Here is a 23,080-nt window from a genome sequence, read left to right as displayed (position 1 = left end):
CATGCATGCTCGCCAGCATGTCTTTCAGTTACTGCCGCATGTGCGCATGTGCCGATCAGCTGGCTGACACACCGGAAAATGGAAGATCAGCTCTTCTGGTTTCTGGCACAAAGGCCAGCTTGATCATTGCCTGCGAATCCGCATGCATGCCAGAAACCCAGAAGAGGTTGGATGACACCGCACATGCCCGGCAACATGACACCACGTATCACTTCTGACATGCATGCCATAGGTTTGCCATCACGGCCCTACTCACATGATCGCCATTTACGAACTTCACAGCTGGTTTCCCATAAGTAAAGTCAATGAGGAGCTACAATGAATTCACAAGTTGCAGTCACTTGATGATTCCATTAATACTGTGGATGATTCCCTTAATAACCACAATGTAACTTAACATTCTAAGCCAGGTATAGTCACATTATGTTGTACTTAACTATTGTATCACTTATAATGGAGTTGCCAGTGGTAATTGTAGTTAAGTGAGGACTACCTGTACTGAGGAAGTGAAACTAGATTATGAGCTTGCCTCATAATTAAGGTATTTTAGTGAGTGATGTCAGGTCAGGAAGCTGACACATAATCTTGCTTTCTAATATTACAAGTACTGGTACTAATTATTTCTATTGGTACAAGTAGTTAGTCATTTGAGGAAGAAAATATTCAAGCAAGGTAGAAATAAATAATATATTCTTCATTTAGACCACATATTATTTTCACTTGATGTCTGTTTTGAAAATTTCTATAACCAATTCATTTTAAAAAGAGTATAGTTTGCTTGAGTTGCAGTACTGTATGTGGCAAAAAGCATTTGTCTTAGAACCTATAGTGAAGAAATTGCTATCTATAAAAGGCACAAAATGATACACCAAACATTTTATACTGTACAGAATTTATTTTCTTAAAAGATGTGTGCTTATTTCTGATATACTTATCAGTATGATATGCTTATTTTTGTTAATGTGTTCAATGCCCGTAATCTGTATATTGATTAAATTAATTCTTTTTCCCCAGTGTTTAATGATGGTTCATCAAGAGAATTGATGAGCCTTACTGGAACCATTCCTGTAAATTACAGAGGTATGTATGTATTTTGAACTGTTCAACTTCTATTGAAGTCCACAAGTCTTAAAGTTGCCAAGTTTGAAGACCTCTGACATAGATTATTTGAAACCACTGTCTCTGTACAAATAGTTCTCACTTAATGATCAGTCGGTTAGCAACTATTCAAAGTTACAATGGAAACCCACCCCCCCCGCCCCCCCAAAAAGGTATTATTAGCTGGTTCTGGAGTTCTGATGATCATATCTGCATGCATGCATTGCAGTTACATAATCACACTTTGGTGCTAGGCAATTGCCTACAGTCTTTTGCAGCATACACTCATCTGTGTACTTAGCTGGCAACACTGTTGCCTAGAGGAATGAGAGCAGAAATTCTGCTGGGTTCAGCTTTACAGTCCATATCTAAGACATTTAACCCTAACCTATGTCTTTGCTCAGTCATAGCACGAGGAGCAGACATTACTGCAGCAGTTTGATTTCTATTTGCTTTTCCCAGGAGGACTAATGCAAGTTTTAGAAGCCAAGTGGAGTGTTAAATAATTCACATCCTGATTGAACCACTTTGTTGAAGCCTCTTATCAATGTAGAATACCATATTTGGGATACATTTATAACAATGTCCTTAGGAACTTGGGTTAGATTTAGTTGTGTTCCATAAAAAAGATGTGCCACTGCAAATAATTTAATAGTTGTGATATATCTCATTTCTCTAATATGGATTAATGATGTATTAAAATATGAGTTTATTTTGCATTGTACGACATGTAATTGGGGGTCTTTGTCTTCCAGGAAAAAAATATCCCTAATTATTTAAAATTCTTAGAAAAAAATCATTTTATGACACTTGCAATTTTATTTTTTTATTTTTTTATTTGATTTGTATGCTGCCCCTCTCCATAGACTTGGGGCGGCTAACAACAATGATAAAAACAGCATGTAACAATCCAATCCAATACTAAAATAACTAAAAAAAACCCTTATTATAAAACCAAACATACATACAGATATACCATGCGTAAATTGTAAATGCCTAGGGGGAAAGAATATCTCAGTTCCCCCATGCCTGACGGCAGAGGTGGGTTTTAAGAAGCTTACGAAAGGCGAGGAGGGTGGGGGCAATTCTAATCTCTGGGGGGAGTTGGTTCCAAAGGATCGGGGCCGCCACAGAGAAGGCTCTTCCCCTGGGTCCCGCCAAACGACATTGTTTAGTTGATGGGACCCGGAGAAGGCCCACTCTGTGGGACCTAACTGGTCGCTGGGATTCGTGCAGCAGAAGGCGGTCCCTGAGATGATTTTAAGATTGGGAGGGGACAATCCCAAAATTCTTAGCAAGTGTTCTCTACAAAAAAAGTCCTATAATTCTCTCTGCTTGTTAAAATCCTAATCTTATTTTAATTTTAAATTTTTATCTGATAAAAACACTGTCAGCATCGTATTGCTGATATTGCTGAATATTTATTTGCTAATTTTGAGGGATGGTGTTAATACTTATACTGTATATTACTAAGACTTCCTTTTCTGTTTGTAATCTTCAGTCAGGCAAAAGTGCACCATAGAACAACAGAACCAAGATATCTAACTTACAGAATGCCAGGACCAGTTGAGGGTGAAATTTGGGGAATTTATAGCCAATTTAGAAGAGGTACTGCCCGGGTCAGGAAGGGTGCAAGGGGGTACCTATGGTATTGTACCTGTGGTATTGTGCAGGTTGGGGAAGGTGCATGAGCATTTCAGTGTGTATCAGTGTGTGAAAGGTGCCGGATAGGCAAGGAAGATTGGGTTAAGATACCAGTAGCAAGACTTAATTTTTAAAAAAATAATATCAATCTCCTGGAACATTTCCTGGCTTCAGAGGATTGATCAGCAGAAAACAGGTGACAATATGGACAAATTACATCAGATTGGATTAAAAATTAAAATTCATAGAAATGGATCTCCCAAAATGCTTCTGAGATATGTTGGCTGTAGCTATCTGTTCCAGATTTGTATGACTATCTCCAAAGTCAGCTATGTCATATGTTGCTGCTGTGAACCAATTATAACAATTCAAGTTTTCAGGAACATATTTGCAAAAGACATTAGGATCTATTTCTTTGATTCTCTACAAGCAATCTGATGCAAGTTGAATGTTTAAATAGAAGTCTACTCTTTCAGAACAGATTATACCCTTATACCTAGCTTCCCAGAATTCCCAGCCAGTCTCTGTATTCTGTGTAAATAACATTTTTCCTCTTCTTATTTTCATCCCCTCGGAACTAGCTCCTCAAAAACCTTGGCTCTTCATCACCTGTCTGGAACAGATAATGAAAAGTAGGGAAGGGTGGTGAACACTTAAAATGTTTATTTTGGTTTCTGAGGGCTGAGGAAGATTAGAAGATTCAGGGTGATAAAATGCAAAAAATCCTGTAGCAAAACTAGACAAAGTTGAGGAGGAATGTTATATGTAGCGTAACTAAGTATCAGATGCAATGGACTTGCTTTCCTAATACCTTGTTTATTAATTTCCAAAGCCATGTTGTATGTGTTTATAAAAATACTCCATTTTTGTTTCAAGACCATTCCTATGCACTTAAATATACTATAGTAACAATTACACCACCTTGGTAATTTATCACAGAACCATTTATTATCAACAAAGGTATATAACATCATTTTAAAAAATCTCTTTAGGCAACATTTACAACATCCCCATATGCCTGTGGCTACTGGATACATATCCATTCAATCCTCCAATCTGTTTTGTTAAGCCAACTAGTTCGATGACAATTAAAACTGGGAAGCATGTTGATGCCAATGGCAGGATATACCTTCCATATCTACATGAATGGAAACATGTAAGTATAATTTTAAGGTACTTAAGCATTAATAATAAACTGTTTTCGGAAATAAATATTGATTTTCCCAGAAGTTCCCCAGCAGTTGCTGTGGCCTAGAGGTGCAGCTCTTACCTCACAATCAGGAATTTGTGAGTTCTATTCTAGGTAGAGGCAGGTGTAGGGTCTCCTGCTTGGGCAGAAGGTGGGACTAGAGGGTGGGACTAGAGTTGCAAGGTCCCTTCCAACTCTGTTAATATGTATACATTTCATATTCATATCATAAACAATATTGATTGTTTCCTGATTGCTTATTTGTACCCTATGGCAGTCATTAAGTATTGTACCTTATGATTCTTGATGAATGTATCTTGTCTTTTTATGTACTCTGAAAGCATATGCACCAAAGACAAATTCCTTGTGTGTCCAATCACACTTGGCCAATAAAAAATTATATTCTGTATTCCTGTGGATATTTAATATAATAAGAAAATGAACCTAGGCACTTGGAGCTCTGTTGAATATAATGTTACAGTTTAAATATTAACAATTTTGCAATGTTTCCTTTGGTGTTATTAAGAATTGCAACTGAAATAACCATTGCTGTTGCCTGTAATTAGTATAAGTCATTGATTGGAATTGACAGTGTCATGATGCATGTTGCCCATGGTATGTTATTTTTTCAGTTTTGACATTCAGTTCTGTTAATTGAATGACAACTAAGTGGAGTGAAATTTTAACATAGAAGAAAAGGATAACCAGCTAATTTTCAGCAACTGATGAGATGACGAATCTGTCGGTACAGATAATGAGCAACGAAAATATTTTTGTAAAAGGAAAAAAAAAACCCTGTCTTCTCTGCTTTAATTTCCAGCCACAATCAGATTTAATAGGACTGATTCAAGTTATGATTGTGGTGTTTGGAGAGGAACCTCCCGTCTTTTCTCGGCCAACTATTTCAGCTTCCTATCCACCTTACCAAGCAACAGGGCCACCAAACAGTAAGCATACGACATCCGCTATAATATGTGAATAATCATAGGTGCAAACCTGTAATTTTTGGGTTGTTTCTCTGAAAGAGTTCTGCTATTATGATATTGTATTTGGGTTATTACAGAATGACAATATTTGCAAAAAGTATTGTTGTAATAGAGCCAGTTTTTATCTAATTTGTTGTTTGTATCCTTACAATTTATATTGACTGGTTCATAATAGGATCGGATTGCTTATTTGTACCAAGACTATCATTAATTGTTGTACCTTATGATTCTTGACAAACTTTTTTTTATGTACACTGAGAGCATATGCACCAAGGCAAATTTCTTGTGTGTGTGTGTGTCCAATCACACTTGGGCAATAAAGAATTCTACTCTACTCTACTCTTAGACCAGTCACTGTCTCAGCCCTACTCACCTCACAGGGCTGTTGTGGAAGAAATAGGAGTTATTTACAAAAATATCAAAGGAGGGATCAGTAAATATTGTGCTTATTTATTATTCTGATTAACCAGTTATTTAGATTGTTTTTGACACTTTTATCCACATATTGAGTTCTGAAGGGCTTGGAAGAGGCATGTGTAGTTTCGTGGTGTTAAAGATAATGTTGTAGGATATAAGATGCTAAAAGTAAGGCTGTTTTTGGCAATTGACTGATAGTGATTTTGTCATTGCTAATGGTGTTCATTTGATGCTTACATGTATGTTATCTACCGTTAGAATCACAGTAATAAGCCTGGTGGAATCTTAACAAAGTCTAAATCAAGGACCTAAGAATGGTTAAAGTAGCATCTAAGAATATAGGCAATTCCAAGTAGAGTAGGATTTTTTTTTTTTTAAAGAATTTAAAAAATCATTATTACTTTGAGTAGGAGAATGTTGTTGATTATCCATAATAGGTTTCTGTCTTGTAATTGACGGTTGCCCAATCCAGAATGTAACTTTTTAAAAATGATAACCTATGTGATTAAAAAAACCCCTTAATCTAAATTAACTTTTAAAAATCCCAAAGAAAGTAAAATAAAAAAGAAAATGGTGGGAGAGAAATATTAATAAAACAACAGGGTAATAACATTATATTATATTTTATGATAGTAATAAATTGTGTATCAGCCTTTTCCAATACACTCAGTGCTCCTTGCTTCTGCAAATGGCAATACTGCCAGCAGATGGATAATTTTTTAATACAATTAAAACATTATGTAGCTTCCAGAAAATACAGATAGGGACTTAGCGCCCTCTGTTATATTCTAGGAAAGCTATAAACTTGAATAATCAATTTTAGTTTAATAGGATGGAGAAAAATCTCTAGATATAGTGCTAATTAAGTTTTTGATGTAAGTAACATAAACGCTTAGACTTCTAGCAAAAGTTCTTCAATGAGCAATAATTTAGAATTCTAAATTATTAACAACTATCATGGCCAAATCGTAGGAATGGTATGCATGCATCTTGTCTTAATTCTTAATTATGGGTTTTTAATCAGGGTTTTATAGTTTTAGATTCTATATATGACTTCTTTTTATTGTTTTTGTATTTATATTGTTATTGTAAGCCGCCCTGAGTTCTTTGGGATTGGGTGGCATAGAAGCCGAATGAATGAATGAACGAACGAATGAACAAACAAACAATGTTTTGCAAATGACAGAACTGCATGTTGTATATTTTGGGTGTGTAGTAAAATGAAATAAATACAGTGGTCCCTCGAGTTTCGCGATCTCGATCTTCGCGAAACGCTATATCGCGAGTTTTCAACCCGGAAGTAAACTCCACCATCTGCGCATGCGTGCCCTTCCACGCATGCGTAGATGGTGGAGTTTCCCCGCCGGGCAGAGGCTTCCCTGGGTCTTCCCCCTCTTGCCCCGGTAAGGCGGGAGCAACGGCGTGGGCGGGTGGGCGGCACACGCGCGGGGAATCCCCAGGGCCGCTTCTCAGCTGAGAAGCGGCCCCAGCAACAGCGCGGGGGGCGGGCGGCGCGCGCGCGGGGAATCCCCAGGGCCGCTTCTCAGCTGAGAAGCGGCCCCAGCAACAGCGCGGGGGGGGCGGGCGGCGCGCGCGCGCGCGCGGGGAAACCCCAGGGCCGCTTCTCAGCTGAGAAGCGGCCCCAGCAACAGCGCGGGGGGCGGGCGGCGCGCGCGCGCGCGGGGAATCCCCAGGGCCGCTTCTCAGCTGAGAAGCGGCCCCAGCAACAGCGCGGGGGGGGCGGGCGGCGCGCGCGCGCGCGCGGGGAATCCCCAGGGCCGCTTCTCAGCTGAGAAGCGGCCCCAGCAACAGCGCGGGGGGGCGGGCGGCGCGCGCGCGGGGGAAACCCCAGGGCCGCTTCTCAGCTGAGAAGTGGCCCCAGCAACAGCGCGGGGGGGGCGGGCGGCGCGCGCGCGCGCGGGGAATCCCCAGGGCCGCTTCTCAGCTGAGAAGCGGCCCCAGCAACAGCGCGGGGGGGGCGGGCGGCGCGCGCGCGAGCGGGGAATCCCCAGGGCCGCTTCTCAGCTGAGAAGCGGCCCCAGCAACAGCGCGGGGGGGCGGGCGCCGCGCGCTGCGCGCGCGGGGAATCCCCAGGGCCGCTTCTCAGCTGAGAAGCGGCCCCAGCAACAGCGCGGGGGGGGCGGGCGCCACGCGCGCGCGCGGGGAAACCCCAGGGCCGCTTCTCAGCTGAGAAGCGGCCCCAGCAACAGCGCGGGGGGGGGGGCGGGCGGCACGCGCGCGGACAAGCAGCAGCAGCGAGGCGGCGGGGAACCCCAATCTTCGGCTCCTCGCTGCTGCGGTGGAAATAAAAACACCATCTGCGCATGCGCAGATGGTGTTTTTACTTCCGCACCGCTACTTCGCGACAAATCGATCATCGCGAGGGGTCCTGGAACGGAACCCTCGCGATGATCGAGGGACCACTGTATTACATGAGTTGGTAAGAAATTTTTGCTGGATATAGGTAAACATTAACCTCTTGTCCATAATCTGTTAATTACTGGGGGGAGGGAGTGGGGGGGCTATTATCCCAGGAAAATATGTTGATTTGGTAAGGTTATTTCAATATTATTAGGTAGCTAATTTTGTGAAGAAGAAATAATGTGGGGGGAAACGATTGTTACATCAATTTTTCAACACACATAGTCCTTGAGTTTACGACCACAATTAAGGCTACAAGTTATGTTGCTAAGTGAAACATTTGTGAAGTGAGTTGACTTTTCTTGCCACATTTGTTAATTGAATTACTGCAGTTGTTAAATTAGTAACAGAGTTGTTAAGTCAACCAGGCTTCCCCACTGACTTAGTTTGTGTAAAGGTTGCAAAAGGGGGCCACATGACTCTGGGACATTGCAACTGTCATATATGTCAATCAATTGTCAAGCATCTGAACGTAAATCATGTGACCATGGGGATATTGTAACAGTCACATGTGTGAAAAATGGTCACAAGTCACTTCTTTCAGTTCCCTTATAATTTTAAATGGTCAGTAAGTGAATTATTGTAAGTTGAGGACTACCTGAATTTTTGGGGAACATTGCTTATGTTTATTCCACTGAAATATTTTAAACTGCTTGTTAAGTTTGCAGTATTTTTTTTCCTATGCAAGAAATACATATGAAACAAACAGAATTTATCTATCAGTTACAGTTTTCATATAATAATGGTGATTTTCATTTCTTGAACATACACTAAAAAAGGGTGAGGTTGCACCTGATGTTTTGAAGCCAATGAACATTGCTGTGGATGCTGCTTCTTAACTTACCCAGTGTCTTAATTTTCTAATGATTCTTTCAATTTGGCCAAGAATATTTTTTCCATATGATCCACTTAATGTCATATGTCCAAAGTGTGTAAGTTCCATGTTATTTTTAATAAATGTTCATAGTCTTGTTGTAATGTCTACTGTATGTAGGGTTTATTTTCATAATATACTGTATGTTTACTAATTTAATAAAAATTAATTGACATAGGAAAACATGTTTCAATGCTACATAGAGTAGAATTCTGTTCTTGTTAGATCTCTCAGCAGTAAAATCTTCAAGATGCATACTGCCAAGCGCCTGCATAATGAATTTATTATCTCTGCCAGTAGATGTCAGTCAAACATTTATCCACTAGTTCGAAATCCTCTAATTAATAAATGACTTTGAATATAAAAGTAAAGATTTACAAATGATAGAAATATTGCACATTAATGACCAAGCTATTAAAATTTACAGAAATTTATTCAGGCTAGATGTTAAATAAAATAATAGTTGATGAAGTAGCATACTGTAATGAAAAGTGATTAAAATATAGTTTAAGTGGGTTATATTGACATGTAGGGGGTGTTATTTAAATTTAATCAAATAATTTCATTTATTTTTTTCTCCAAAATCAATATTGTCACTTCCTATATATTAAAGTGGATTTTAAGAAATGCATTGGAAAAAATTAAAAGGCAAACTTCATTATATTGACAGAGTTTTGCATGTACAGCTCTAGATTTTGTGGTATAGGCCAAGAATGAGCTTTTAGATCTGGTAGATGTTTGCAATTTTTAAAATGTGGACAAGACTCCAGAAAATAGGTCTCTAACTGGAGGTAGCTATTCATAAAATAATTGCAATCCAGGAAACAGTAATGTAGCTGCTTCATTTCATTCCTTCCAATTTGCCAAGAAGATAATAGCTATCAGTTCCCACTTGTCGTTTCACCTTTTTTTGGGGGGTCTGGGCAGAAGGATGTATTTCCAAGTAAAACATAGAACTATGGCCACACACCATTTTTATTTTCTCACAATTCCTTTGTGATACATTTGTATAAATAAAGATGGTGCTAGAAACTGCTAGTTGACTTATCAGGAGCCATCCTGCTCTTATTCACTGAATCTGAAAATAAGGTCATAGGGATGCCAGAGGAGTTTCAGAGGCATCATGTTGTCTTTTACTGCTGTGTTAGTACTATGTACATAACTGGTTGGGTTTGGCAATATATAAAACAAACTAACAATGGATGCTTAAATGTATAGAAACGCTATTGCTTTAAGAGTTAGTATTACAGTTTGTCATAAGAGGGAGCTAGAAGTGTGATTCTCTCTGTCTCTGCTATGTACTCTGTGACTGCTGTAGTTAGAACTGTGTGTTAAATGCTGGTTTATGTATTTGTAAGCTGAACAAGTAAGCTTATAGTATTACATATGTATTTAGAGTTATTGACCGATTTAACTGTGTATGACTAGGACTGTTCTACTTGACATTTGCCAAAGATATTTGCCAAAGTAAATAATATTTTATACACTTAACATATCTGGATTGTACTACTGAATCATTACTCATATCTCTGGGCTATCAGTTGGATATCTGCTAGAACTCCACATTTCCTCTGAGTATGTGTATCTTTGATAACTCAGAGATTACTCTGCACACTCCTTAATAATGTCATAAACATTTGAAGCATTCATTTTTATAAATATACACAAATAAGAGTATTTCAAAACATTTTGCACTATAAAAGTAACATTTTAATATGTAAAGTTATCTCAGACTGATAACATTTGCAAAATTGCTTTTGTGCTCAGCTTCCTATATGCCGGGAATGCCAACTGGAATCTCTTCTTTTCCTTCTGGACAACCTCCTAACCCAAGGTAAAATGAATGTGCTTGCCCAGTTAGAAACATAGGGATTTGATTATGCCCTGTTGTGCTATTTCTGAGATGGAATCTTAGTCTAAACATACGTTTCAAAAATATACACACAAATGGACTGATGAAGCTTTTCTTTCTGAGTTATTGCTTATTTAATAAGTTTAGATTAATGAATTGTTTAAATAAATTTACCGTAGCTTTCTTTAGCTATTTTTTCTTTAGACAAGAATCTTCTTCAGAAATTAAGTGTTGATCAGAAGGTTGAACAAAGATGTGTTACTTCATTTCCAATAGCTCCTCCTTCAGAACTGCATATTGGGTAGAAAATCTGTAGGAAAATCTAAAACCTCATTTGTATATCACACTTAAAATGTTTAAGGAGCAAGCTGGTGATCTACTTGGGTGTGGTCGTTCTTTCTGCAGTCACTCAGTGAAAGAAGGCTTCCATGTTAGTTGTGCATGTTTTTGAAATAGCCTTCATCTCCTCTACATCCTAAATTAACCTGTAGATCATGATTTCATTCAGTTTTTTCTGGTAACCAGACATATAGTGATGCATCTCATGCTGAGCTGACACTGGATAGAGAAGTGGTTTGCAAGAAAAGCTAGCAGACATATAGGAGAGGCATCATTCCCCTTTGAGGAAAAGTACTGTTAGTGCTCAAATGAACACTTCTCTCTTCTGTTCTTCTAAAGAAGCTTTCATTACATCCAGGAAAAGTTGGATTCCTTCTGCATTAACTCCCAGTTGGTCCAGAAGCCAATTAACCAATTTGTATGCACTATTTTTTTGTTTTCACTGCATGCCCAGTTTCTCCAAACCTCCTTGAAGTTTGTGTTCAACCAGAATATATCATTTTCACTAGATCTTCATTACCACCTTTCATGATTATTGTGTATTATATGTGATCCCTGATCTATTTGCAAGATGAGTTTAGTGTTTGATTATCCCAATATATGTTTTTAACCTGCTTCAGTTGCCTTAACAAGCTTTCCGAACTTTTCTCTGATATTTGGAGGGATGCCATATTTCCCTTAAAAAGATATGGTTTGGTGTCAGAAAATGTATGTATGTGTGTTGAATTCACATATATGTAAGACAGAGATGTCTGTGAAAATGACTATGCTCTGTAACAGAGATCCTTGTCCTGGTTCTTGCTGCTATGCCACACTAACATGCAAATGCATATGCAAATGTACACAACAAGAAGGCAAATGAGGTTCCCATATGTGAGCAATTCTCACATGTAGGTCTAGGTCAGTGTTTCTCAACAAACGCTGGCTGGGGAATTCTGGGAGTTGAAGTCCACACATCTTCAAACTGCCAAGGTTGAGAAACACTGGTCTAGAGATAGAGTCAGCATTGGACACAACAGAAACAGTCCTAGGAAATGCAAGGCTATTTCCTTATGAATTTCTGAAATGTATAAAGGAGATCTCAAATTTGTGGCTTTGCGGTAAAACTAGAACATTTTCACTACTGATCAGGCTGGATTACATTGCTCAGGCTTCTACTTCAGCAACATCCAAGAACTACAAGACTAGGCAAATTTTAAATATTTTTAAGGCAGCTAAGGGCTGCATTATTTGTATTCATTTCGATATTCTTTAATTTTAATTATTAATGAATGGCTACACAATTAGGTGAATTACTAGGAATGTTTTCAGTACTTACGGTCTTAATGTAAATCCTGCATCATACTCAGTTTATTGTTTTTCTTTGTGTTCTTGTAGCTTTCTTCTGTGTACTTTTCTGTTAAAAAGTAGTAATTCATTTTGATCACCTATATGTGAAATGCAAAATGCAAAAAAACCCCATTTTATCTTCCGGGAAATATAGGAATCTGCTTGGTGTCCATGCTATGATTTAAAAGATTACAGAGTTTTCTTTTCATGAAAATAACAGAGCAGAATGAAAACAGTTAACAAGCAACTAAGCCTTGAATAACTGAGTTCAGTGTCTTTCCTTCATACGTTTTGAGCACGAGTTTGAAAATGTAATATTAATTTATAAAAATAACATGAAGTAGTGTTCAAACATATAGGCATCAATGAATTTATCACTAGCATAGTAATCTGATTATAGCTGAATCCATTATGATTCAATAATCCTATTTTGTTTTCCCTTTCATTTCCTGGTCAAGTGGTTATTCAGGCTACCCTTATCCTGCACCTAGTGGGCCATTTCCAGCAACAACCAGCACACCACATTATCCTTCTCAGCCTCCCGTAACCACTGTGGGTGAGTAATTTCAAAAGAACCATTTCAAAGTTGGAAAAGGAAGTTGGCATCTGCAAATGTACAAACCAAAATACTTAAATTTACAGAAATTGTTAATTTGACTAGCGCAGCAAAATAGACCTATGATAAAAGCCGTATTTGATTTTTTTTTTTTTACTAATTCATATATTACATGTATTGTTTTTTCTTCAATATTTCATTTATAAAAGAATGACTTTTGCGGTTTCACTCATAGTCTTTATTTTTAATTGATTGCTATATGTGATAAAAAATTTGTATGTGTTTGAAACTGTCATCTTAGCAAGTCGATAATGAATTAAAGCTAAAAAGCAAATAGAAAAAAAGTTACATAATTGCTTTATTCTCTAATCTTATTCTGGGCAGCTAATCTTAGTTTTGACATTTGGAATTTGGGAGAAGTTTTAATGTGCTAAGAAATACATAGGAATACCGAGAGTGTAATCACTACAATGCAAATAGTGATGCTGCAGCTAAATATAGTTTATTAAAGAATATAATTACAGATAAATATGGGTAACAATCAATGTTGCTGAACATTTGTTTGAACAGGCTTAAAGTTAAGTATCTTCAATATGTTCTTCAATGCATTTTCAGGCCTCCAGATCTCTATTCTTTTTGTATTTATGTATGAGCAGATACATCGTGTTAGAATTAGCATGAATATCCAGTTTCATGGGTAGATACTCAATAAACGTATGACTATTGTATGTAAATTTTACTTCTATCAGGTAAAAATTCAGATCAGTGGCTGTTTTTTATTCCATACATGGCTAAAAATTCCTTACTGCAATGGACTAAATGGTGCATTTACAATTAATCCCATTTCTAAAAAGTCGTAGAAATTTGGAAGCTGTGACCACACCTTGGCTTTTCATCTGATTAGGACTTTGCCTTCCTAAAAAGTAAACAAAAATCTTGAAACTCAAAAATTTGTTTAGAAGATACAGCATCATTTAGTATAGAGAGCAGTCCAGGACACGTTGATTCATCTTTTTTCCCAATACCATTATGTAAGTTTGTAAAGCCAGAATGCATCCCCCTTTCCTATTCAGCCAAGGCTGCCAATGTAGAAAAAAAGAAAATAATTTGGATTTAATTAAATGCCTAATATTAAAATAACTATATATATTTTTAAAGTAAATCTTAAGCTAAGGCAGATGAAACTAAATATGGTGTCCAAGACAAATGTATTGCATAATTTGGGAACATCAATGGAGGAAGCCCCTCCTAAATCCTGAACTTGTATCTCAAGAAAAAAGAAGAAGAGAAAAAAAGAGGACTTTCTGAAAGACTTTTGTGTGCAATCAGAGTTTTAGTCCAACCCTTGAATTTTTTTAAAAAAATCTTGTAATTGCCTCTTTGAAGCCAGAAGATGGTTATTGTGTTTAAGCATGAAGAGAGTCAGTCACACCTTGGCTACTTTAATTAACAGTGGAAATTCTAAATGGGACAATAAAATCCACAAGACCTTCATATCTTCAAGACCTACAATGAATAGTCAACTTGATCTTCTGCTGCATTATTCATTGTCTACTATTCCTCTCCACATAACTAAAGAAGAAGATACTATTCAGTATAAAAAAACAGCAACCACTTACAGGTAGTCCTCAACTTTGTTTAGGGACCAAAATTACAAAGGCACTGGGGGAAAAAAAGAGTTAGGACTGTTTCTCACACATGACAATTTCAGCATTTCCATAATCATGTAATCAAAATTTGGATGTTTGGCAACTGACTTGTATTGGTGACGGTTCCAGTGTCCCGGGATCATGTGATCTCATTTTAGTGAACTTCTGCCAAGCAGAGTCAGAATTTAACAACTGCAGTGATTCACTTAACAATGTGGCAAGAAAAGTCATAAAAGGGAACAAAATTCACTTAACCAATGTTTCACATAACAAGAGCATTTTGGGCTCAACTGTGATTGTAAGTCGAGGACTACCTGTATTTGGACCTGGTACAATAAGAATGCAAAATATGATTCCTTTTGCTTTACTTTACAAGAATGCAAATAGATGCTTCTACCTGCTCAGCCTGAGGTTCCTGAGATTTTTTTATTGGTGTTCAGACTGTCATTCCTCCTAGGTCATCATTTGCATCCGCCTACTTACCGTAATCAGAAGTCTGTAAGAGAATGAAGTATGCTTTGAATCAACAGTGTCCATTGCCTGGGTTTATTTTGTATTCTAAAGATCAAGCAGGACTTTTGGGGGGAGGAGGGACAGTATTGTTCAGCGGCTCAGAAAAAACACAATTATGAAGTCATTTACTATTAACTGCCTGGAACAGATACTTTTAAGCAGAGATTCATAGTCTTCTATGAACATTTCATACAGACTCTTTGAACTTCGTATTACCAACTCTTCTTCAACTTAATGTCAAATCAAGAATGTATCCTGTTCTATGTATGGAATTTGATATTAGTGGGGACAGGTGTTCCCAAATCTGGAAATATTGTGCTGTTTCTTACTGGGTGACTTCAGCACATTCACTGAATATTCTTGACAACAAGAAGCCTATTAAAATGCAGTGACACTAGAGTGTCAGGTAGTGGAGGAAGAGAAGTCTTAGGAGACTCAAAATCATAATGGGCAATCTGTGCTCTCGTCACACATTTTTGTTGTTGTTTTAAAGAGGAACTTATGCATTTGCATATAATTCAGCAAAACGATGTGGATCCTTCAAAAAGTTGTAACACGTCTTCGAAGATACCTAACTCTAAGGGATATAATAAAAAAGTATTTTATCTGCATTGCTTTCTCAACCACTATATGCCATGCTTGATTATCTCAATTAACTCTGGCATTCAATTACTTGCTGTGGTTTTTTGGTCTATGAAATTGTATTTTGTTCTTATCTCTATTAATCTCTTAATTGTCTTGTGTGAGGATTATGTCTAGGTTCAGTCTATCAATAATAGGTCACTCTGAATATTGAAAGCTAACAATGTGAACTGCTCTTTCAAGAAGAGCTAAATGTGTACTAGAATCTTCATTTGGCAAAGATAGCTCTGAGTTGCTCTGGAAAAATGTCAATAGAAAGAGGGAATGGGAGGGTAAGTTTTGTTTTCTTTTCGTTGTTATATAACTTAGATGTAATCACTTATCCTGTAAACTGAATACACCAACATATTAAAAGTTGTTTGAAGTGGTGTTCAAATCAAATTGCCAATATGGAAGGTTTTCGTGTGTTTTTGTCTAGCGTTTTGATTGTTTTTACATGGAGCAATGCAGGAAACTACTCTGGGTAGAGTTTTCAGAAAGGGCTTTGACCACAAAGTTTATGAAGGATTAATGTATGTTTGTTCTCTTAATAGCAGATGGCAGAAGAAAGCAGAAACAGGTATGGATTTGTGGTCATTCTTATGTTTTCTGGGCAGAAAAACGGGCACTTGAAAGAAGCTTTGGTCCACAATTGGGAATTCGACTGGAGGACGCCAAATTACATTGGCTAGGAAAGAGTGGAATGGTGTGGGATCAATTAGTACCCATGCTGTTGCATACACGACGGAGGCTAACAGATCCCGATATATTGGTGATCCATCTAGGAGGCAATGACTTGGGGACAGCCAATAATTTGGATGTCATAAACCGAATGAAGAAAGATTTTGGACTTCTTAAGCAAATATTCAAGAATACCATTCTAGTCTGGTCTAATATCATACCCCGGAAAGTCTGGAATCAAGAGATACCCCATAAAGTGATGGAGAGGAGCAGAAGAATACTCAATGAGGAAATGGGCTATTTTGTACAATATATTGGAGGGACTGTAATCTATCATGATTTACTTGTACCAGACTCTCCTGGATTGTTCCATCTAGATGGTGTACTCTTATCACAGAGTGGCACAGATATCTTCAACCTGGATTTACAAAGTGCTTTAGAAACTTTGGTTTGATTTTTAATTGGAAGAACAACAATACCCATTATGTATTAACAACTGTGGACACTTTCTACAAATAGAGAAAGTTCTGAATAGTGTGGTAACATAGCCTATGATTTAGCTGGGTACTGATTACTAATACGGTTGAGTGTGGCATTGCCCTGTAATCTGCAAAAAAACCTTTTTCTTAAGTTTAACTATTTTTTTTGCAAATACACTTTATTTTTTCATTTACTTTAATTCATGTCTCGCATATGTTGAATGAGACTTTTAAACAAATTGATCCTTGATTGTTCCCATCTCCCCAAAGTGAACATAGCATGATTATATCAGTCTACAGTATGAATAACGGTTTACAAAGCTGTTTCATGTTGAGTCAGATGTGACTAATTATATTGGGGTTAGGAGTTAGTGGGGTCATTCCAATTCTCCTGTCAAACTTTGACAAGCCCTCTTGTGTATTCTTTGAGGGTCATGCACAAGCAGTGGAAAAGGAAGGAAAATCCCATTACTCAAATGGAAGTCAGCTAATGTATATTGGATATAGCCCACTATTAATGATTCAGCATTGCACTTTAGAATATTTGTTCTGCTTTTCAAATAGTAGAAAATTATTTAAATATAATGGGAAGATCAAATGAAGATCTAGTTTCTGACACATTGCTTTTTAAAAATACTTTTCCTACCTAAAATTTAAGCAATTCTATTTCATGTTCCATGTTTTATAGGCAGCAATTAGTGGATGATTTAAATGTAGTATTCCCAACTTAATGCACATAATTTATTAAGCTAGGAATACCATTTTAGGATACCATACATTATCCTCCACCATTTTGCCTTTTGTACCAGCTTTGATCCAAATCACAATATCTGCTAATATTGCACTGTGGTATAAAGCTGTTTCATTTACTGAGCTCTTAATAATATGCATTGAACCATATCTTTCTATTTTTGGTGTAACGGAAAATTGGTTTTAAAAATGCAATTAAAGAATTGCTTCTCCTTTGGAATTGGTGGAGCAATTATTCTAGATATGAGAGCTCTCAGACTTGTAAGAAGGGTTTCAATGATTCATTTTCTTAATGCCTGCAAAATAGTATCATATGCTTAGAGCAGTTATGATACTTGTAAAATGCTATTTTAAATGAGAAGATCTGCAAAAATATTGTTGCTATGGTTTTGTTAACACTGAGTGAACATATCTCTTGTGATAATTGAAAAGAAATTGTAATTTTTTCCCCTGTCAATCTTCCCCCTGGGATAACAAAGCATTTACAGTTTGTGTTTGCTGTGCTTGAAGAAAATCTTTCTGATTCCAAATGCATAAAAGTAGATGTTCAGAATTGTTTGACAGTAGCTCTAATAAGAGAACAATGCCATTTCATGTTTTGGCATCATTGATCTGTACCAGAAATTGCTTTGAAGGATTGTTCAAGAGAAGTACAGTGTTAGAAGTAAGGAAGGAAAATTTAAAATACAGAGTGGTGTATTTTTTTTCAACTCCTTCCCTCCCAAAAATTCCTCCTGATCGACTGTGTAATAACAATTTAGTTACTAAGGAGGAATTTTGCAAAAAAAAAATCAAAACAATATTTAATTGATGTTTTAATATTGAATTCAACTTACACTGCGTTTATGTGATATTGTGACTTTAATTTTCTTAAGCGGGAATTCAATATTAATCATTTATGTCAAGTCTGCTCAGCCTCTAGGCCTAGGACTTTGAAAGCTTCATTCAGTAATGAACTGAATGACTGAAAATAAGAGGAGGAATAGTACAGCAATTTACAGATTACCTTTTGTATATTTGCATGTAAAAGAGCTTTTAAGCTCCAGTATTTTGTCAGGATTTTATCTTTCATAAACTATTGACATTGGACATCTGTTTGAGTCATCTGATTTCTATAATTTGGAGGGTTCTGATTTAAAAATAATAAAATATTAGCCTTTGTTTTCTTGTACTGTATGTGTTAACGGGCATCTAGTAATATCCTGCAGATTATTTTTCTCCAAACCCTATTTTTGGAGCCATTAACAATCATGTGCTGACATGGCACTTAGTCTAATATCAGATATACTGGAAATGGTTGCATTTTTAATTTTGTTGGCTACCATAAAAATCAGCCATATGGTATTTCAAAAGCTGAAAGTAAATGTTTATTCCAGTATTTATGGGCCATTATTTATGGCTAAGCATGGCTTTGATTCAAGCTTGTTTATACCAAGCTTGTTTATACCAAAAGAAAGTGTCTTTCTTTTGTATATAGTAGTCTCCTTATTTTTCCTCTCCAGATATTCATCCCTGTGCTCCACTCTAGGAATACATGTTTGCCAAACTGGCTTTGTGCCAGAGGAGTACTGGTCTCTGCAAAGAAGAGATGGGGCTTGACCTGTTTTACAAATGCAGTGAATTCTTCTTCTTTGGAGAATAATTTGTTAAAATTATTAGGAGTACTGTAGTTGTTTTTCATCACAAATACTGAATATATACTTACATTTAGTTAAGATGTATAAAATCATTGAAACAGTTACAGCGTTCATTCTCTCTTTGTGACTAAACAGTACTGCCCTCAATAAAAGCCCTACTATTGCATTTAAATATTAGGGAATAGTTTCTCTGTACACAACCAATATGGTGTTCTATATATATCTAAGTTTTTCATAATACGGATAAGTTTGGCAGATAATTACCTACAGCAGTATGAAACTAGTAATAAGTTTTCATATGATTCCCTTGGTGAGCATTGTTTCACAGAGCTCTGTAGCAAAAACACAAATATTTTATTTATTTATTTATTAGATTTGTATGCTGCCCCTCTCCGTATTCTGAGTTCAGCATCTCACTATTGGGTGGTACTAGCATTAATTTTTAAAGATGTCAGTGTCATTTACATAAAAGCTAATGTAATTGTTATAATTGTTATAAGTTGTCTAGGTACCAAACCTCACAGGACAGTACTTTGATATTCTACACTGGTAATGTTTCCTTCCATTTGATGATCTTGCACTACATGATTTGAAGGAGCTATGTTGGTAGTGGGATGAAAGGAAGAGACCTTTGTGCAATGCATAATATGGTTTCCGGCATTTCTAGTTGAATGTGGCAGGTAGTAGAGTCAGATTACAGCACCTGATACATCAAAGAACCTCTTCCAGGCAGCCTGGCCAATGCTGGGATAGATGGACAAGTGACTGGGCTTGTCACTATTTCTCTGTGTTCCTAAGTGTCATCTGCAATGAGATCAACTGTAGAGGTTTTGGTTCAGCCCATGTGAAAATTTTATGAATAAAAATCACTGTTTCCAGCTTGAAATAGGCATTTTGAACTTGAAGCGGATTGGATTTTAAATGTTTGTTGTTTATGAAGTCCTTTTAAGCTTTTATTTGAAAGAGGGTGAAGAATAGTCTTGGTGGCATTCTGGGATAGATGATGTGTGTATACCTGAAATAAATACTTACCGGCATAGTTCCCTCTAAGCTGAGCAGTGAGCAATCGCTCACTTAAAAATCATCATCAACTCAGAGTTTTCCAAACCTGCCCAGAAGCCGAGAGGGAGAGGGAAGGAGAGAGAGAGGAAGTGAGGAAGAGAGAGAAACAGATAGAAAAAAGAGAGGAAGGAAAAGAGAAAGAAAAAGAATGGGAGTAAGGAAGAGAGAAAGAAAATCAAAATCTAGTTTGAAACTAGCTCAACTATTTAAGTGGCATTTTGATATTGATAGAGTTGCCCTATTATGAGCTCACTGTTATAGACACACAGTACAGTATTTTATTTTGAAATTCTCTGAGGCAAAACAGGGTGGGTTTTTTGTTTGTTTATTTATTATTTCTGTGCCGCCCAGTCCCGAAGGGACTGCCGCTCAGACACTATACTTTTCCGCCCACCCCCCAAAAAAATTAGAGGGAACACTGCTTACCGGTACATTCCCCAAATAGTTTCTCTTTAAAATGTAAGATGATCTTGCATTTGCTAAGAAGTTTTGACAGATGAGGCAGGCAAGATTGTTGTTGTTTAGTTTGCAGTTCAGGATCACCTTATTAGCTAAAACCAATAAATATTTTGAATCTCCCAGATAGTTTTGTCTTTAAGAGATGAGTTTTTTAGGAGAAAGTGATGCAGAATTACTTAATTTAATTAAAAATTAATTGTTTTTCAGAAAATAATTCCCATTAAAAGAAATACAATTGTTCTTATTTATTTTTAGCACACAAAAACTTTATTCACCATAATTCTCTAGGTGGTTTCCACAGATTAGTTTCGTGGACTGAAAATGCTGCATATGACAGTAGCTGTTATTTTGGATTTATAGCTGTTCTTCTTTTCTCAAGGACCAAGAGACATTTCAGGCCAGAACAAATTAATGAAGGAATCAATAGTGACGGTTTGTTGTCAATCTTCTCTCTTTTAGATTAGAAAAGTGACTTTATTGTACCAAGATGGTCTCAAGACCATTTCATTCTAAACTTCAATTAAGGAAAGACTTAGACACAGTATTCTTTTGGAAGGTCAGCAAATAACTTGTTCACTAATTCCTGTTTTGATTTAGAACATCAAATGTATTTCACACTTTTACATAACCTTTCTGCCAGGGGTAGCAATTTAATCTATTTAGATTAAATTAAGAAAATAATAGAGCAATGTTAATAGTTTAAGAGAAAAAAAATGTCTGAGTGATACAACTTTATGTTCTATTAAATGTCAGTTTATTCAGCAGCCAAGTTCAGTGCTGGGGGCTGCTTTTCTTTCAGGCTTAATTGATAGTCTATATACTGTAAGGTCACAGTACCTTAAGGTCACTTCTGAAATCAGATTCCATATGGTAAAGGTTAAATGTTTCAAGTATTCCTTGTAATAAATGGCTGCATGCCACAGTATCTTCTTAGTGTGTGGCTAATTATGGAAGAAGGAAGGAGAAAATGCTAAGACTCATATTCTTAAAGGAGTAAACCAATATATTTTTCTCGTTTGGAGTATATAATTTTCCTTGGTTCTTTGCACCTTCAACACTTTTTTTAGACACATAAATTCCACACACAAAGTTATACATAACTGTATTTTTTTCTGCCTTCAATTTGAGTTGTATTCAAAGTTTTCATAAATAGGCAATTGTGACTAAGAAATGTTTATCTTGTCAGTATAGAGATTGGATAGTATAGTGTAGTTTTAGGTGATAACTATCTTAGCTAAAAGACTGGCATTCTTTGATAAAAACTGTTTCTTTACTGCCCTTTGTACTGCCAAGGATGGGCAAGAAGAAAATCTGAGGGAGAAAGTTCTGACAGTCAAGTTTGTTTTGTCAAAGTTCGGCACAATAGACACTCCATAGGAGACCCCAGGAGATCTGTTTTGGAAAAGTGTGAATTTAAGGGCCACATCAAATATGTAATTGTTGAGCTGGGATATATCAACATGTTTCAGGAAATTCCAGAAGGTCTTAAGAGACACAATGGGTTTTTAAAATGATACTGAAATGGTAGTCTGTCTTCTGTGAAAGCTACATCCTTCTCTTTTCCCCCAACCCTTATCCCAGTTTAAGTCCAACATGAGTCTGCATCTGAATTGTGAACTGTAGCTCACAAAAAGATTATGTCTTTCAACAAAAATGGACTTTGTTCATTAGTAAAAATGAATCCAGATTCTCTAAGGCAAAAGATCAGGAAAAAAAAAGAAAATTTGAAATAAGACTACTACGTATAATTTTGCATTCACTGTGTTATTGTAAATCATGTACCCTTTTAAAAATAAGAGAAATTCTATATTACATCTTTCCTTTTCTGTTCTAATTTTATTTTATTTTTTGTCACCTAAGCAAGTTGTAAGTTGAAACTCCAATAGCACTTTAGTGTGTGGAAAAGTGGCTTGTTGAAAAACATTGTTGCTCTTTATTTATTTATTTTTTTTAAACTTGTTTTGTAACTTGTCTATTTGTTAGCCTTTTGCTTGGGAGCTTTAAAGAAATAGTTAAAACCAGTTTGGGACTCTTTTATTTGCCCATACAAACAGAATGCATCTAGCAACATTATCAGCCTCAGTTTCTCTACTTCATTTCATTCTTCAAAAAAAAATGCATGTCCTTTAAAGTATTACAATAAAACTGTTAATATCAAATAATATAAAAATGGTGGTTTTTCATGATGATATTAACTTTATGATATTTTTACTATGTTTCTTGGCAAACTGAACTTCTATCCAATATAGTATGTAAATTATGTTTTCAATATACCACATAATGTTGTCATTTGAGAGAAAAAATATTTATTAGTGGAAAATGTGTAGAGTTCTAAAACTGTTTAATTTATTTAACATTTGTTATGCAGAAAGATTACTTAGTTTTGATATCAATTTTCAGAGTTCTTTGTATATGGCAGGCTTGCTTATTTTCAACAGAAGAGAGATTTTAGGGAGCAATGATCAGCATGATAGACATTCAGAACCTCGATTAAACTGGTTCCTAAGACTCAAAATGAAAGTAT

At 36.5% G+C, this 23,080-nt stretch overlaps 1 protein-coding gene across 2 annotated transcripts in view; it reads left to right on the top strand.

Moving 5' to 3' along the window:
* The window catches only part of TSG101 (tumor susceptibility 101), a 46,891-nt gene that overhangs the window by 4,028 nt on the left and 19,783 nt on the right, over positions 1–23,080 (top strand). Inside the window, exons 3-8 of one of the 2 annotated variants that reach the window (XM_070764487.1) lie at positions 1,015–1,080; positions 3,735–3,898; positions 4,752–4,878; positions 10,397–10,463; positions 12,608–12,705; positions 16,043–18,491. In XM_070764487.1, the coding sequence (XP_070620588.1) occupies positions 1,015–1,080; positions 3,735–3,898; positions 4,752–4,878; positions 10,397–10,463; positions 12,608–12,705; positions 16,043–16,623 (1,103 nt within the window). In that variant the 3' untranslated portion in view covers positions 16,624–18,491. Of the gene's footprint in view, positions 1–1,014; positions 1,081–3,734; positions 3,899–4,751; positions 4,879–10,396; positions 10,464–12,607; positions 12,706–16,042; positions 18,492–23,080 lie in introns of those variants that run through there. The other variant, XM_070764480.1, reaches the window with a different exon arrangement.

This window comes from Erythrolamprus reginae, chromosome 1 (genome assembly GCF_031021105.1).
Source record: "Erythrolamprus reginae isolate rEryReg1 chromosome 1, rEryReg1.hap1, whole genome shotgun sequence".
NCBI lineage: Eukaryota > Metazoa > Chordata > Lepidosauria > Squamata > Dipsadidae > Erythrolamprus > Erythrolamprus reginae.
Note: the sequence above shows the minus strand (reverse complement) of the source record. Positions and strands in the feature narration are given on the sequence as shown.